The sequence below is a fragment of the Cricetulus griseus genome (genome assembly GCF_003668045.3).
Source record: "Cricetulus griseus strain 17A/GY chromosome 1 unlocalized genomic scaffold, alternate assembly CriGri-PICRH-1.0 chr1_1, whole genome shotgun sequence".
Lineage (NCBI taxonomy): Eukaryota > Metazoa > Chordata > Mammalia > Rodentia > Cricetidae > Cricetulus > Cricetulus griseus.
The window spans coordinates 105,549,865-105,568,577 of record NW_023276807.1 but is presented as its reverse complement, the minus strand read 5'-3'; the positions used below and the strand labels follow the sequence as shown (position 1 = coordinate 105,568,577).

The 18,713-nt window shown below is 44.0% G+C and overlaps 1 protein-coding gene across 5 annotated transcripts in view; it reads left to right on the top strand.

The window, feature by feature from the left end:
• Tbc1d14 (TBC1 domain family member 14) overlaps nt 1-18,713 on the top strand; it is an 89,229-nt gene that overhangs the window by 16,609 nt on the left and 53,907 nt on the right. For 4 of the 5 annotated variants that reach the window (XM_035452168.1, XM_027387091.1, XM_027387090.1 and 1 more), the window contains exon 2: nt 15,564-15,684. The exons of the other annotated variant lie outside the window; for it this stretch is intronic. In XM_035452168.1, coding sequence (XP_035308059.1) covers nt 15,564-15,684 — 121 coding nt within the window. The remainder of the gene's footprint in view (nt 1-15,563; nt 15,685-18,713) is intronic. 5 annotated transcript variants of the gene reach the window in all.

Sequence of the window (18,713 nt, the reverse complement as noted above, 5' to 3'; positions counted from 1 at the left end):
TAATGATAGGCTGTATCTTTTTATATTGTATTTGACACTTAGAATTTCTTTTGTGGTGGTTTTTGTTTGTTGTTTATTGTTGTTTTTCCTCTGGAGATGGATTAGACCTTATGCATGTTGAGCATGTGTTCTATCTCTGGGCCATATCCCCATAAAATTGGTTTGTAGGTACATTTTGTATATTCAGGATAAGTATCCCTTTTCAGATACATGTGCCACAAAAACCATGTCCTTCACTGTGACTTATTTTTTTTTTTTACATACTGCTTAGTATGTTGCTCAGGTTGGTCTTAAATTCCTAGATTCAAGTGTTCTTCCCATGTGATTGGGAGTATAGTTACACACTACCACACCCAGCTCATAGCTTATATTTTAATTTTCCTAATGTTCTTTTTTTCCTTTTTTTTTTTTTTTTTTTTTTTGGTTTTTCGAGACAGGGTTTCTCTGTGGCTTTGGAGGCTGTCCTGGAACTCGCTCTTGTAGACCATACTGGTCTCGAACTCACAGAGATCCACCTGCCTCTGCCTCCTGAGTGCTGGGATTAAAGGTGTGCGCCACCACTGCCCAGCTTATGTTTTGTTTTCTATATAACAAAGATATTTTAGGCTGTAACTAGTGAGAGGCCTGGTAACTGCCAAGTGTTCTCTCTTGCTTGCTCTTCTGTGGCATTGCCTTGGCTGACCTTGATCCTTTGCATTTCCATAGCAATTTTATAGTTTGGCAGTTTACTTTTTAAAACATTTCCCAGGGTTTTTTTTGTTTGTTTGTTTGGGATTTTATTGACATTATAAATCAATGAAGACTTCTTATTCTTGCATGTGTTAATTTCTCCATTAGTTTTTTTTATTTCTTTAAGCTTATTTTTTTAATGTAAAGGTCTTGTCTTTCAATAAATTTATTCCAAAAAATAGGCCAGTGAGATGCCTCAGGAGATAAAGGCACCTGCTGCTAAGCCTGACAACCTGAGTTCCATCCCCAGGACCCACATGGTAGAAGGAGATACCTAACTTCTGCAGTTGTTCTCAGACCTTCATTTGCATGCTGTGGCATATGCTTCCCATAATATAGAAATAAAGATTTTATTTAAAAAATATTTCAAGATACTGACTTGAAATATTGTGACTCTGGATAGTGTTATTTTTGTTTTGTGTTTTTGTTTGTTTTGTTTTTGAGACAGGGTTTCTCTGTGTAGCCCTGGCTATCCTGGAACTCGCTCTGTAGACCAGACTGGCTTTTAACTTGCAGAGATTGGCCTGCCTCTGCCTCCTGAGAGCTGGGATTTAAGGTGTGCACCACTACCATCAGGCTCATAGTATTAATTTTTATGTATATAGTTTGAGTCCTGTGGTCTTAACTAAATTCAGTTACTCTAAGAATTTATCTTTAAACCCTTTTGGATTTTTTTTCTGTAGACAGTAACCATTGTCTGTGCATGAGCTTTTTTTTTTTTTTTCCCATCTATTACCTCTCATCTTGTTTTCTTGCCTTATTGCTTCTTTACCTTCTCCACATGGTATTACATTGAAGTGGTAATGGCAGAATCCCTGCCTGGGTTCTGATCTCTGAGAGTGTGGTCCACATTGCTATAGGGTACCTTTGATCAGATATATGTCTTTCTAATAGATACCTTTTCTCAGACATTCCTTTTTGTGTTGTTTGTTTGTTTTTACATCACAAAGTTTCCCCTCCCTCTTCTCTTCGAAGTTCCTCCCCCCTCCCTACCCTCCCCACTCTCCCCTGGACATTCCTTTTTACTCCTTGTTTTAAGGTCTTTAAAAAAATCATGCCTGTCTTGCACTTTACTGAATGGTTCCAGCCATTGCTGGCTATGTCTTCTCCTTTAGCTTTTTTTTTTTTTTTTTGTAGGTGTGTGTGGGGGGGATGGGAATGCCATTGTATTTTTCTAATGATTTAATATTTGTAGAACAATCACATTATACTTTATATTTGATAATGTTTTGGTTTGAATTTTTCTCTATTCATGAGAATATGGGCTATGTTTTCCTTTTTGCTTTGGTATCAAAAACCTCATATGATGTGTGTTCTTTCTGTGTTCTCAGATAGTTTCTATAATTTTCTCTGGGGCTGGTTGGATGGCTCAGCTGGTGGGTAGTTGCCACTAAGCATGATGACTTTTGTTTGGTTCCAGGGACCCCCACCCCCACCCCCAGTAATGAGAGAAGTTGTCCTCTGAGGTTCACAGGCATGCTTAGCAAATATACCTCTCCTACACAAACAAAATACACAAAAATGTAATAAAGAAGACATTGTTTTCTTTGGTGGTTGAATCTATGGATATGTTAAAACATGTTGACCTGTATGCCCCCAAAGTCAACTTTACTGTATCTGAATTCCATAATAAAAATACTTCAGTGTAGCGTAGGGGACTTTTAAACATGTGTTCATACTCCACCCCCAAACTTTATATCAAATGTCCTTCAAAGGGACAGCAGAAACTCCTTGAGCACTTCCTACCCCTTTCTTCTCCTTCACTACAGATTGAACCCAGGACTTTGTGTGGTCTAGGCAGGTGTTCTGTCACTTAGTTATTTTTCTTAGTAAATGATGCCAGAGAACGTGTTTTTTTGAGTGACCTAATACATTTCTTGGGATAAGCTTTGGATTGAGAAAGACTAAGAAAGACTTGTTTTTTAGTGTTTGTATTTCTTCTTTCCATGTTTGGAAGACTATCAGGGAGGCCATCTGAACCTGGAATTTTCTTTGTGTGTTTTTAAGTTATAGTTATAGAGTTAACATTTTTTATTGTTCTAAATTATGTAAACTAAAACTACAGAAGGTTGAGAAAGTTTAAGGAGACACGAGGCTGTGGGCTTTGTACTGCAGGGGAACAGAAGACTCCTCCTATCTCCTTCCTCCCCCCCCCCCCCCCCACCGCCCCGTTCCTTTCTACTGTGTATCAAGTGACATTGCTTTCCTTGGAGTCACCACCTTGAGTCCCAGACAAGGTCACTATTCAGCAAATGTTCTAGGTTTGCTACAGACAGGATTTCTCTGTTAAGTGGTGGTCAAGCTGACAGCTGCCTGTGGAGGGGCTTTTACTGGATTGTGGGTTGATGACAGCCTCCAGGAGAACCAACCTGTAGAAACTACTGGTGGGCTTAGAGCTGAATTGAAGTTGTTAGATCTTTCTTGTTTGTTTTTTAGCTGCTCACTATGTATCCTGGAACTCTCTATATAGTTCAGGCTGACCTCAAATGTTTGACTCTCCTGCCCTAGATTCTGGAGTGCTGAGATTATGACTCATCACAACTAGGATGTTTTGTGTTTTTAAAGACAGGGTCTCAGTAGTCCAAGCTCTTAAATTTACGTGTAGCCAAGGATGACCTTGAACTTCTGATCCTTCTTTTTTTTGTTTTTTGTTTTTTGAGACAGAGTTTCTCTGTGTAACAGCTCTGACTGTCCTTGAACTCACTCTGTAGACTAAGCTGGCTTGGAACTCAGAGAGATCCATTTGCCTCTGCCTGCCTAGTGCTGGGATTAAAAGTTTGTGCCACCATGCCCGGCCTGTTGTTACCTTCTGAATGCTGGAATTACGGGATTGTGCCATCATGCCTAGTTGATTGATGCTAGAGATCAAACCCAGGGCTTCCAGAATGCTAGGCAAGCAATTGAGTTATATCCTTAGCCCTAACCTGTTTATTAGTTTTTCAAGATCTATTTAATTTTAATTTAATTGTGTGTGTGTGTGTGTGTGTGTGCCCTAAGAAGATGTCAGATTTCCTGGAGCTAAAGTTGAGGAACCAAAGTCAAGTCCTCTAGAAGAGCAAGAAGAGCAGGAATTTCTTTAAACCACTGTGTCATTTCTCTAGCTTCTGGTTTTGTTTGTTTGTTTGTTTGTTTCGTTTTTTAAACAGTATCTGTAGTTGTGAATGAGAGAATTCTGCTGGTGGTGGTTTTCAAATCAGTGTTTGGACAGAGAGTCACATGATATGGTCCACTTGCATACTTAACACTTTCTTGTCTTCTCCATGCAGCACATTGTCTAGTACAGTAAGTAGTCACAGGTGTTGTTTGGATGGCAGTTTGTACAGTGCGGTTGTACTTCTAAGTGTGAAGTAACAGTAGGGTTTATGATCAGAAAGTGTCCTGTCCTGTCCTGTTTGATTTGTACTGGAGCTGTGTCCTGTCCTGGGGACCTATACACTCAGGCTTTCCTGCCCCACTTTGCCTACCTTTTCTGTCTCCACCCTCCCTGTGACTGGTGAGTTGCCCCACCCCTTCCCTTCCAGCTGATCTGCTCCTTCCTGCAAGCCTTCTGTTTGGAACAGGTAGAAGGAGGACACTGTGAGGTGGTCCTGACATTGTGGCTTGCCAGGTATGTGTCACCAGGAGATTCAGAGCATCTGCGGCTGGTCCCTGAGAACTGTGTGGTCACAGTAGAATCATGGCTGTTTCCCCTGTGCTCCTGTTCATGGACAGGTGAGTGGCTGTTATGCCTCTCTAGCTTGGGTAACTGAAGACAGCCAGAGCAGAGTCTTTCCCACTGTAGTGGAGGATTTGATACCCTTGATGTGGTAGGGAAGTTTCCTTGGGTGGCCCTGTTTAAAATGGACATAACCGCTTCTCTTTAGGAAGGATACAGGGGATGGAGCTCTCTGAGGCAGTGTTAGTGCCCATGCATGCCTAGTGCTCACCACTACCCTCCATCCCTCCACCAACACCCACCCCTGATTATGAACAGTCTCTGTTTTACTTTGTTTCTGTGTAGTTGTAGGATTGCCGAGGGAAATGTGTAGCAGCCCTGTGGCTGTTGAAGTGGCTCTCTTTGTTTCCTTGTTTTCTCAAAACAAGGCTAGAGGCAACTGTAGATGTACATACATTCAGGTTTTGAGGGTAGAAAACACTGTGATGGGCTGGAGAGGACCAGCTACGTTCTATGTTCTTTCTGTGTCTCTATAGGTCAGTGGTTCTTACTCTTCTTAATGCTGCCACCCTTTAATGCAGTTCTTCATGTTGTAGCAATCCCCAAACATAAAATTGTTTCATTGCTACTTCATAACTGTAATTTTACTACTGTTAAGAATTGTAATATAAATATCAATATGCAGGATATATTATATTTGACCCCTGTGAAAGGGTTGTTTAACACCCCGCACCTCCACTGAGGGTTTTTGACCCACAGGTTGAGAACCACTGCTCTTGGTGTTTCTTAGCCTCTTCATGTTTATTTAGTGGCTGGGTGCTGGAAAGGGAATGTAAAATGCATGAGAAATGTCTGGTTCAGCTTTAGGCAGCAGGAAAGTGACCTGTAACAGGTAGCTGTGACTGGGGAATGGGCCATCAGCTCTTTTGGAGATGAGTACTGCAGTTCAGCTTTGGATTCTGATGTCATGAACCAAAGGAGGGAAAGAACAAGGAGTGATGGCTGACTCCAACAGCAAGCTGCGTGCCCCTGGGACGTGCAGTACTCCAAGGGTGGAGGCCTTTAGCTTCACTTCCTTGATACCTCACCAGAGTTTTAGAAATCCCTCAGGAGTGTCTGGCTGGTTGAACCTGCTCCACTAGGGCAAGGACTGTCATCTACCCACTCATCCAGCCTCCTCCTCCAACACTTCATCCTAGTTCCATGCAGCTGTATGTCTCTTGGACTGCTCTAAATCCTATCTTCCTCTATTGCAAGTGTACAGTAGTTATCTGCCTGTTACCCTTATAAAAATTCCTTGGCCAAGATTTTTATTTTTTATTTTTAAGACAGTCTTATGTAGCCTAGGCTGTCCCTACACAGCTAAACTTACTGTGTAGGCAAGTGTGACTTCAAACTTCTGGTCTTTTTGTTTCTGCCTTCTGAGTGTTGGAATTACAGGCATGCACCAATGCACTTGGTTTATGCTGTGCTGGAAATGAAGCTTAGGACCTTATATACAGTATGCAAGGACTCTGCCCACTGAACTATGTCCTCGGTGCCTGAACAATCATGTTGTACATATCTAGAACCTATTCTGGGCACTACAGATGAATCACTGAGTGGCAGAGGCACTGTGCAGCCTTGGAAGCTTTATACCTGGTGAAGAAGCACATTATACAACAGGTTGATGTTGTTCCTGTGTTCTCTGTGACTGCCTTCTGAGAGGACAGTTGCAGCCCTGCATAGTGTCTTGTCAGTGAGCATTTATATTGCTTTAAAGTAATCTTTTGATTTCAGTATATCCCAAAAGTTAATGGGGGGAATAAGTGTAACAATATTTATGAAGCCAGAGGATACACAGCTCATATTTAACAACAGGGCATGAACTTTGGCTCTAACTGTTTTCTGGAATCTCCTTAGCTGCTGACATGCTCCAGGCTTCACAGGCCAGAGTGCTGTGACTGAATAGGGGACAATGTTAATGGTTCTTAGCCTCTAGACCCTCTCACTTATCTCTAATTTTGTGTTCATAGTTAATTTTTTCTTAAAAGATCTTCTTTCTAAACTATCAATCCTCAGAATTCCTAAAACTTGGATCAGCTTCTCCCTGAAAAAAGATGATGGAAGTGCTGGTGTTGGCCATGTGATAAAATGTTGGGGGCAGTGCTGGGTGATGCAGATCAAAAGCATCCTAGAGAGGCCTGAAACCCAGGTAGGTAGGTAGGTAGGTAGGTGTGTGTGTGTGTGTGTGTGTGTGATATTCCTAAAAAATAATAATAAAAAAAGACTTCAACCAGTTAGTTATGTTGAAGAACACTTTGTAGACAGAAAACAGGCCACTAGTGTGTCATCTCTGCCCATGACCTCTCAGCATCTCTAGCATGGAGCTACAGGTAAGTGTGGAGCTCCATGATTTGTCCACCATCCCACTTGGTTCTCACAGTGGTTCAAGGAAGAAGTTAGCCTTATCTCCATGTAGAATGAAGAGCACGGGAGCTCAGGGCTCTGAGATAGTGGTTGCTTGCCCTGGGCTTCTGCTTTGGAGGGGTAGAGCTGGCAGAATCATCTGGTCTCCATGTAGCTTCTTTGCTTCACTTCTGAGTTCAGCATGGGGACAGGAGTTTGTTCTCACTGAACAGCTCTCTTGATATAGATTAGGAATGCCAGTGTGTGGCTGGGTTCAGTATTGGGGCTTTTCTTACCAGGAAAATGGTTTCTATTTACCCCTTGATTCTGCTAACAGGTGATACAGGAATGAGGGGTAGTTGCACGAAAGAGGTGAACAGTGAACAAGCTGCTTTACTATTCTCCCCCTTCCCCCTTTCCTATTTTTACTTAGAAGTTGAACAGAACCAGAGAATGTTTCCCTGTGCTGCAAACCACTCTGCTGATAGGAGTCAGCAATTCATCACATGCACCGAGGGAAAACTTAGACTTGTGGGCCATGTCCAGTTGAGCAGATGACATTTATTCTCTGGCACTTGCCTTTCTAAATACTCCTAAATCCATGCTCCTTCTCCCTGTTCCTATGCACGGCTCTGGCTCCTGTTGTCTTTGGACACTATTTCCTCAGCCATGGGAGAGGAATCTAGGCTGGTGGTGGAGTAGTGGTTGGTGCCTTTCTGGAAGGAGAACCTGTTTAGGTTCAATCTTGGGAAGTCAAGGGGTGGGGGTTCAGACTTAACACAGGAATCTGAACAAAGTGGGCCAGTTCTGTGCTTTCTGGATAGGTTGTATCTCTTGAGCATCCTGACTTCAGTGGCTCTAGGAGGTGGGCGATAGAAGTTAACAGGTCGTCCTTGCCTACACACACACACAAGCACACACACACATCACCACCACCAAAATAAACTAGTTGGGGGTGGGGTGGGGTGGGGAAAGATAGGGAGCAAGATAGGGAGAAATGAGAACTGGTTGATAATTTAATGGGTATCTTGACCTCTGTCTTTTACTTTTTCTCCTCCCCTGTGCTGGGCAGTCTTCCTAGTTGCTTCTTACATAATCACCTGTATGTGAGTGAGCCATTTTTTGGGGGGCTTCTTGAAGGTTCACCTACCTGTTTTATAGTCTGTGCTTTGAGCACAATAGTTGCTCACTAAGTGTGCCTGGGCCTGACTGGAATATGCTCAGTGCTGGGCTCTGCAGTTAGCATCATGCTTCCTTACCTTAGTACAGTGGTTCTCAACCTTCCTAATTCTGTGACACTTTAATACAGTTTCTTATGTTGTGGTGACTCCCAACCATAAAAATATTTTCATTGATACTCATAATTGTAATTTTGCTATTGTTATGAATTGTAGTGCAAACATCTGATATGCAGGATGGTCTTAGGTGACCTCTGTGAAAGGGTCATTTGACCCCCAAAGAGGTCGAGACTCACAGGTTGAGAACCACCACTTTAGCTTACAGAATTGTGGATGATAGAAAAGAAACTCAGAAAAAATGGCTACCAAGGTTAGAGCTAGGGTACAGGTCCAGCTTGTGCTGCCTCTCTAATGCCCTTGACCTGCTTGGATCTGCTCCACTGAATGCCTTGCCTTTGGTCCCTGCCACCTTCCCTCCAGGCTCAATATGAAGGCTGGGCTTCTTTCCTCTGCTACTGCTGTTTTTAGATTGGGGCAGGAGCTCAGCCTTCTGGAAGCACATGAAAGACCCAATAAAGCTTTCCTGGGGTGTGTTAATCACATAGGATATATGGATGGCATTCTTCATCAAGCCCCCTCTCTGCTCTGCTCACACTGCCCATGAGGCCCAGCAAAGAATTATACCTGAGTGCAGTGATTTGAGCCAAAGCTTATATGTCTGCAACCAAGCAAACTCATTTAGCTCCTCTTCCAAAGGGTTTGGTTTGTGGTGTCAGTGGAATGTCACTGAGTAATTTCAGTTTGCCTTTAACTTTTCCCTTGCTAAGGCCACTTCTGATCACCAAGAATTTGTTTGTACTCACTGAAGTTTGTTGCTGGGTCTGCAGAAAACTCGAGGCCTTAGTGGGGCTTGATTGCCTATGGAGTTATGCAGTGTGGGTGTGATGCAGTGGAAGAGTAATGCTGTGGGGGAGTGATGCTATGGGAGATACAGTGGGGGAGTGATGCTGTGTGGGAGATACAGTGGGGGACATACAGAGGTGGACATATAGTGGGGGAGTGATGCTGTGTGGGAGATACAGTGGTAGAGTGATGCTGTGGGAGATCCAGTGGGGGAGTGATGCTGTGGGAGATACAGTGGGGGAGTGATGCTGTGTGGGAGATACAGTGGTAGAGTGATGCTGTGGGAGATACAGTGGGGGAGTGGTGCTGTGGGAGATACAGTGGGGGAGTGATGCTGTGGGAGATACAGTGGGGGAGTGATGCTGTGTGGGAGATACAGTGGTAGAGTGATGCTGTGGGAGATACAGTGGGGGAGTGGTGCTGTGGGAGATACAGTGGTAGAGTGATGCTGTGGGAGATACAGTGGGGGAGTGGTGCTGTGGGAGATACAGTGGGGGAGTGATGCTGTGGGAGATACAGTGGGGGAGTGATGCTGTGGGAGATACAGTGGTAGAGTGATGCTGTGGGAGATACAGTGGGGGAGTGGTGCTGTGGGAGATACAGTGGGGGAGTGATGCTGTGGGAGATACAGTGGGGGAGTGATGCTGTGGGAGATACAGTGGGGGAGTGATGCTGTGGGAGATACAGTGGGGGAGTGATGCTGTGGGAGATACAGTGGGGGAGTGATGCTGTGGGAGGTACAGTGGGGGAGTGATGCTGTGGGAGGTACAGTGGGGGAGTGATGCTGTGGGAGATACAGTGGGGGAGTGGTGCTGTGGGAGATACAGTGGGGGAGTGATGCTGTGGGAGATACAGTGGGGGAGTGATGCTGTGGGAGATACAGTGGGGGAGTGATGCTGTGGGAGGTACAGTGGGGGAGTGATGCTGTGGGAGGTACAGTGGGGGAGTGATGCTGTGGGAGGTACAGTGGGGGAGTGGTGCTGTGGGAGATACAGTGGGGGAGTGATGCTGTGGGAGATACAGTGGGGGAGTGATGCTGTGGGAGATACAGTGGTAGAGTGATGCTGTGGGAGATACAGTGGGGGAGTGGTGCTGTGGGAGATACAGTGGGGGAGTGATGCTGTGGGAGATACAGTGGGGGAGTGATGCTGTGGGAGGTACAGTGGGGGAGTGATGCTGTGGGAGATACAGTGGGGGAGTGATGCTGTGGGAGATACAGTGGGGGGTGGTGCTGTGGGAGATACAGTGGGGGAGTGGTGCTGTTTGAGATACAGTGGGGGAGTGGTGCTGTGGGAGATACAGTGGGGGAGTGGTGCTGTGAGGGGTGATTTGATTTCTAGTGACAGAAATATCTGGCTTTGCAGTGGCCCTTTCTTCTTTATAAACTTTATAACAGATGATACATTTTCATGGTTCACAATTCAAAAAGTACAATGGAGTTTGTGGTAGAAAGTTGCATATCATATCTAGTAATGTGTCCCAGGGTAGTGGTTGTTAGCAAGTAGTCCATGTCTGGACAAGCAGAGGCTGACACCTGCATCATATGGCTTACCTGATACTGTTAGGATCCTGGCTTTTGTATGTGACAATAGATAATCCTCAGTTTCTAACAAAATGTCCCTTGTCCTTCTTAAATCTATTTTTAAATGTGCCACAAACTTTTGGTTTTCACTCTTTATGACATTTAAAAAATAACAATGTGCTTCAATCAATACATTTCACTGCCTTGTCTTCCATTTTTCAGGCATTCAGTAGAGACAGTGGGTAGTGGCTCCATTGTGTATAGTGCAACCCCAAACCCTTTGTTTGCAGGTAAGGAGAGTTTCTGTCTTAGATTTGGTGTTCTTGACACCTAGCACCTTGTCTCCCTTGCCTTTTTGCAGGTGTTTGTCTTGTATCTACTTCCTGTTGTATAACGGTAACTCTGAAGGCCTAAAGAGTAAAGCCTGCTAGGAATTGGAGGAGGCTGGGTGCATGCTGGAACCCTAGTAGGCCCCAGATAAATGTGTCAGCAACTGTATTGTTCCCAATTCCAGTGACATCCTGTGTGTTTCACACTTGACATTGTACCTTAAGAGTTTTTTCTGGCTTCACAGAAACTGACAAACTACTGTTTTGATCATTACTTTGTCTTGAGTGTCTATATCTTTCCCCGTGTCATTAATTAGCTACTGAGATGAAAATAATGACTTTCCCAGCCACTGGATAAAACAGCTGCAGCTCAGCTTTGCCTGCCCATGGTTATTTAGCCCTCACTTCTAGCTGTTAAAAATCACAGCCCTTGGCTGTGGCTTCACCATTGACACTTCCTCCACTGTCCCCTAGTCTTAGTGTCTGAGAGATTGAGACAACTTCAGTAGGATTCTGGAATCACGTTGGTGCAGTCAGCTTCTGAGGCTGGTAGAGGAACTCTGGCTACTGCTTCTTAGACCACCTTCTTTGGGAACCCCCTGTTCTAACAAACTAGCTCATTCTCTGCAAATTTCTGTGTTTTGGGGGTGCTGAGCATGGACATAGTAGCAGTCCCTGTTCTCCAGTGTTCACTTAATGGAAAACCATGGAATCACCTGATGGGTGGGGACAGCTCTCCTGCAGGCCAAGAATGTGGCTATGCTGAGCTCTGGCCTCCACCTCATTTAACACTCATGTCACTTATTTCCAAACACTGATGGGCCTGGGAGCAGCCTGTGCAAAGGGATGGAGGTGGAGCCAGGCCACATGCCACATGCCACAAAAAAACAGGTTCAAGTCACTGACAAGACTTGAGAACAGAGCTAGTGTGAGCCATTTCTGCCTTCAGGGGGTAGTGCTTGTAGACGTATTTGGGCCCTCAGGTACAGGGCAGTGCAGTGCCTGAAGGATAGCTGGAGAAAGGGCTAGGAGTTGTGCAGGCCTCTTCCTGGGTCGTAGACAAGGCAGCTACTGGAAAGAGGCCTTTTTTCACCTGGGACTTCTGTCATTGAATACAGTTGACGCCTTGGGAAAGGCATTATGGCAGTAATGAGGCCTGGAGGCTGCTCAGTCCCAGCCTGCAGAGGAGCTTTTTCCCCAGACTGAGATATTTAGAAAGAGGTTGTGCCTCCTCTGTGGAAGGGGGATTTATTTGAGTGAGAATCTGGGAAGAAGTGAGTAGTGAGGGACTAAGATAGGCTTGCTTCAGTGCAGGGGTGCCGATGTGTGTGTGTGTGCACGCGAGTGCATATGCACATGTGTACCACATTAGTGTGTATACATTAACACACAGGATTTGTGATCTGGAGTCTGAGGTGGTCAAGGAGCTGTGTGGCAGTGTGGTGAAAGAGTATGTGGATTGGAAGCAGGGCTTCAGGCACTACAGTATGTATTGGTAGCTAGCTCAGGCCACTGCTGCAGACCTTCTGTCTGCTCAATATTCTGGGTCTCTTGGCTCAGAGACTGCTTGGGGGTCATCAGCTATCTGTCCTTAATGTTTCAAGAAGATTACTTTGCTTCTTTGAGACACCAGTGTATCTAACCCCCAGAGGAGCCATGATTTGATGGGGATACAGAGCAAAGGAGTCTAGCATTTATGGCAATAGTTTTCTCTAAAGTCCTTCTCTGTAGACTATTCTCCACCTTTCTGCCCTCCCTAAGGGAGTAGTGGATGTTCTTTCGCCCCTGGTGTCTCCAGTCCCCACTTTCCACTTCCCCTTGTTTTGTGTGTTTGTGTATGCACACATGCATGTGGAGGCCACAGGTCAACCCGAGGAACTGTCCATCTTTTCTTGTTTGTTGTTTTGTTTTTTTGAGACAAGACCTCTTACTGGAACCTGGGATTCATTTATCAGAGTAGCTGGCTAGCCAGGGAGCCCCAGGGACCTACCTGCCTCTGCTTCCTGCGTGTGTACCATGCCTGACATTTCATTTAGGTTCTGGGGATTTGATTCTGGTCCTCGAGCTTGTATGGTAAGCACTTTACTGGCTGAGATGTCCCCTCAGCCTCATGTTGCCCCTTCTTTTCTGGGATCTCCTACCTCTGTCCTGAGATCATCTTTGTTGACCTTGTGTCTCCTTATCTTCAGTGTGTGTGGCTGTGTGTATTAGTCATATTTCAGTCTCTGTGACAAAACCCCTGAGGAAAACAACTCTGAGGAGAGGACTTAATTTGCCTCATAGTTTCAGAGGCTTCACTTCTGAGTCAGCTGGCTCCATTGCTTCTGGGCTTGTGGTGAGATAAGCAAAAAGCCATGAGAACAGCAAGAAGGGTCCAGGATTACACAATACCCTTCAAGAGCACACTTCCTTTGACCTACTTTTAATCAGGCTCTGCCTTATAATGAATAGCCCATTCAGCTGTGAACTCAACAGTGGATTAACCCATTGATGAAATCAATCACCTTTCATTAATACCACCAGCTGGGGACCAAGCTTTTGGCACATGAGCCTTTTGTGGAATTTCATATTAAACTCTGTATTGTTAACCATGCTTTTTCATTCCCCCTGCCCCTGCCTCTTTGCAAACACACATGGTGGCCACTCCACTTGCCAGAAAACACATTAAATAGCTATTGCTTGCTAGATAGACTTTAGGAGTATAGGGGTGACTTCCCTGCCTCCTGCTAGGGATAAAAAGCAGAGAGGATGGAATAGAGCCTATGTTAAAGGTACAGCCCAAAGTAGTGAGTGCTGTGGAAGCAGTCCTAGGAGCCTTGTGTAGGTCTATTGCTGGGTGGAGACAGGCATTCTAAAGTCTCAAAAGAGTAGACTTGACTATAGCTGCTCCCTGTTCTCTATCTCCCTGGGCAGTGTAGGTGGATAGTGACTCATGAGGTCACATAGCCTTGGAAAGGGGCTGCTGAATACTAATCAAGAGTGGCACCATGGGCATGTTCTAAAAGCTGTCCAGACCCTGGGCAGAAGGATTGCACTGGTGCAACAGAATTCCACCTGTGTGCTCACTGTATCTGGCTGGGCACTGGCTTTGTTCATATGACCTTTGGTCACCCAGAATTGAAGGGCACTCTTGTGTGTTCAGAGCACCTGTGTGTGGTGCCATTTTACATGTAGTATTGTGATTGAAGGTTTTCAAGGTGTTAACTATAAAAAAAAAATTCAAGATGCTTTCCATAAATTTGTCAAGTTTTGGTTTGTTTGTAAGTTTAAGATCTTAGACCAAGACTAACCAAGCAGCTTTGAATTTGGATTCTCTTTAGTTTTGTCTTCACTTTCACTGTGCAGTCTCAGGCAGTATAATTTCAGGTGCACCTTTTCATCATCAATCTTTTGTTGGAGTGAATAGCACTATTAATGCTCAATCTCCCAAAGCACAAATGCAAGAGCCAGGTGCCCAGATCCCTTCACGTATCCCATACCGGTTGCTCTGTGAGGTCTCAGATTCCTTCCCTGGACCTGCAGCACTATCCTTCCTTCCTGCCACCACCAGTGCATGACCTTCCCTTCCCTGTGTCTTGTTTCACCACCTGTGCCAGCTTCCTTCCCCTGAGAAGGGCAGCTGCCCTTCAGCCAGATGTAACCCTTCCAGTAACTCAGGTTCTGGGTGTCCCATGTTCTTAGCATCTGTGGCTGCCTGAGGCTTTACTTGGTTTAAATTGTATAAGTCCTTCTTAGATGATGAATGGGTTGGAGCTCTGGAATGCCCAAAGTTCATTTATTTATTTTTACAAATATAACTAGGAATTGAATTGGACTGTGGAACCATTTCTGAAGTAGATTCCATTATAACCACAACAAAAACATGGGAAGAAAATGGTGAAACCAGTTCATTCTCATAGTCCCTGCCTCCCTCCCTCTTTTTTTTTTTTTTTGACAGAGTCTTGCTATAATGCCGCCCAAGATGGCCTTAGACTCACTACAAAGCCTAGGCTGGTCTTAAACTTGTAGCAGTCCTCTTGCTTCAGCATCCAGAATTCAGGGATTATAGGTGTACTATAGTACTACAGATGGTTGTGAGCCACCATGTGGTTGCTGGGAATTGAACTCAGGACCTTTCGAAAAGCAGGCAGTGCTCTTAACCACTGAGCCATCTCTCCATCCAGCTACTTTGTTTTGATATATTTTTAAACTTACTGGAAAGCTGCAGCTATGTCTGCTTTTTGGGAGCCCTGGAGGCCATTTATGTTAATCACTGCACCTGCACAGTCTGAGAACCAAGCTGATTTATACTGCCAGTTAGGATTTGTAGTTTGGGGAGCTTTTGTTTACATGTTGTTGGGAAAGAAGATCTTGAGACTATCTGAGGAATGATGGGCTGTATAGATAATTTAAGCTAGAGGTTAGCTACTAAAACAACTCTGGTCTGAAAGACTGGCTGTCCTTGAAATGTCAGTTTGTAAGTGAACTTGTAGATTACAAATGGGGTCTGTCTGTCACTCATTGGAAACTGAGACTCAGGTTACTCTCTTGGTCTAGACTCACAGCTAGTGAATGACTGAGCCAGGCATTCAGTTCATTTTGGCCAGTTTCTGCTGATACACTTTATCGTTGAACACGTTTTCTTATTCTAAATTTTGGAATTTGCACACATAATAGTTGACCAATAAAAGCTTGTGTATGAGATCTGTATCTGTGTAGTTCTGTGAGTGTGCAAGCCAAGTCTGAGGTGTTAATGTGTTCTCAAGGCCCGTAGTCCCTCTCAAAACAAAGTTTGATTTGTTCATGTCAACCTGTCTTGGCTGTCGGAGTGTCTCTATAACACCCAGAAATGGCCTAGCCCTTTTCTTTTCTTTCTATAGGAATTTGCTTGCTAGAAAACAAAATGCAAGACTTGATAGACAGAGAGACTTGGGATGGAAGCTGTTTGGAAAAGTCCCACTTGGAGAGACTGCTCAGAAAGAGTCAAAGAAAACACAAAAGGTAAGCCACTGTGTGTGAGGTATACTCCTGAACCACACTGGTGACTCTTGCTGAGCTTGAAGTTGGAAAGCTGTCTGTGTTTGTTACATGCCTTGGTTCTTAAACTTAAATTGCATTCGGTGTGTGCAGGGACTTAACTCTCTTCATCTCTTTACAGCTTGTAACACGCAAACAGGGAATTTCATCTGGGCTTTAGATATTTAGATATTTAAACTTGATGAATTTTAGTTAGTCTTTCCAGTAATAGTTGCAGATGTGTTTTTTTTTTAAGATTTATTTATTTATTATATATATTGTTCTGTCTGCAATATATTATATATATTGTTCTGTCCCTGAAGGCCAGAAGAGGGCACCAAATCTCATTACAGATGGTTGTGAGCCATCATGTGGTTGCTGGGAATTGAACTCAGGACCTCTGTAAGAGCAGCCAGTGCTCTTAACCTCTGAACCATCTCTCCAGCTCTGCAGATGTGTTTATAATCAAGCTTTCACTGTATTTGATACTCAAGTCTCCACACATTTCTTAGAGCTTATATCCTTCATTTTGAGCTAGGCGACAGTGGCACACGCCTTTAATCCCAGCACTTGGGAGGCAGAGGTAGGCAGATCTCTTTAAGTTCAAGGCCAACCTGGTCTACAGAGAGAGTGCCAGGATTGGCTCCAAAGCTACAGACAAATCCTGTTTCAAAAAAAAAAAAAAAAAAAAACCAAAACAAAAGCCTGGTGGTGGTGGTGGTGGTGGCACACACCTTTAATCCTAGCCCTCAGGAGGCAGAGACAGGTGGCTCTCTGTGAGTTTGAGACCTGCCTATCTACAAGAGCTAGTTCCAGGATAGCCTCCAAAGCCACAGAGAAACCTCGTCTCGGGGAAAAAAAACAAAAACAAAAACAAAAAAAATCTTTAGTTTTGCTCTGGGATATGTGGACTAGGCCATCATGTTCCCAGGCTTTGGGAAGACCTTGCCCCTTGCTTACTTATTGTCTGCTTTGAGAGTTGAGATTCAAATAGTTTAGGCTAGGCCTGCACCAACATCCCACTGACTTCCTTGTTCCTCAAGTCTGAAGCTGGAGTACCTGTTTGTCTTCTCATGGAGGAGCCTATGCCAAATGGTGGCAGCCCTTAGGCAGCTCTGACTATTAGCACCAGCAACTTCTCTGAGCCTCTGAACCTGTGTACATTGAAGGTCAGCTGTTGCCCAAGTACTGTGGCCCTGAAAATTGTTGCCTTGAGGGTCTGCTGTTGGCCAAGTGGTTGTCCTCAGTAGACTTCTTCCCACCTTAGATTTATATTCACTGACAGTTGTTCCCTGGACCTTCTTGAGAACCAACTAAAGCTGGGCCTCATGACTAACATGGGCCTTGAGAAAGGAAATGGCCCAGTTCAGGCAGGCAAGACCCAACTAAGGCAGGGCATGAAAAGTAGGCAGGTCTTTCTACCTGAGATGGCACATTCATATGGGGATTGTTTGCTGAGGGGTTACTGTGTGCTAGTTTTAGACAGTAGCATTTGTGCTTCTAGTTTATTTATTTAAAACAATGACCCATGATGTTCCTTGAGTCTGAGGTATAAGTGTTGTGTTATAGATGCATCAATTGGGACTAGGCATTCTACTGTCAGTTGTTTTCTGCATTTTTATCAGTTGTGGTATTCTGTAATGGTATCCATCTACTGCAAAAAAGATTCTTTGACCATGGGTAAGAGCTATACTTATCTATGGATATAAATTCAGATGGAAATTATACTGATTCAGAAGATTGACAGTAGTAGGTTGTCCTGTAGGGTCCATGACCTCACCAGCTATGGGTGGTTGGCTAGGTTTACAGTGCTAGGCAGGAATCCCTCCTATTAAGTGGGCCTTAAGTTCAATGAGGTGGCTGTTGGTTACCCCTAAGATGTAAGTGCCACTATTGCACCTTTGAATATATCTTGTCAAGATGGTCATTGTAGTTTATAGGCTTTACAGCTCATTAGGGCTTTTAATTGTTTTTCTCCCTTGGCAACTTGTATAGCACCATCAAATACTGTGAGTGCTAGTCCTCAAGCATAAGGCTTCCAGGTCAGTTTTTTCTGGATTCTATCAAGTGTTCTGTGTCTGAAGTATGTGGTGTCTTTAACAATAAATCTTATCTTCAAGTTCTGGAAGACAGCCAAAGAAAGACATTGGCAATAGTTTGTATTGTTTGGGAAGTCTCATGAACTTTTCTAACCAAAAACTCAAAGTAAGGGTTGTCATATCTGACACTGGGGTTTTTGTTAGATATTCTGACAAAAGGATGTTAAGGAGAGCATGGTCACCACAGGTGATATACCTTCATTTAAGTTATTTATTTATATACACATATATACTTATATATGGTATATACTTATATATGTATTTTTAAATAAACATAACATGTTCTATGGATTTTTCTATTATGCTTTATTGCTCTTTAGCTTTCCTCTCTCCCTCAGCATTGCCTTCTCCTGCCCAGATAAAGAAGGTGGTAGAAATTTTAAGAACCAGAGGACTAGGACATCTGCTGCAACATAGTACATATGCAAATGACAGGGAATTGAACCCATCAAATCTTTACAATGTTGTTACCTAAACAGGACCTGTATAGTGACACTACTAGCTGACATCCTATCACGATGGGGGGAATATCACAAGGTCCTCACCCCTTGAAGAGCTGCAGGCAACTGATGACTACTGAGAGAGGAAGAAACAGTCTTTTCCAGAGATGAGCCCCCTGATGGGTTATCTAGTCCCAAGTGGCCATCCCTAAACATATAGACATTTAAGCAATACTGAATGAACTCAGCAAATTATATGTGTATATACATATAATATATATTTTATGTGTATGTAATAAAACAGTTAAGACATTGTGAATTTGAGAGGGAGTAGGGGGACACAAAGGAATACTTGGAAGGGGAGAGGGTGCTGTAGAAAGGATGTATATACAGTGTCCATGTATGAATTCTCATAAAACAAATAAAACTTTCCCCACCTTATGAGGAAGATACAGCCAATGTCTTCAGCTTACTG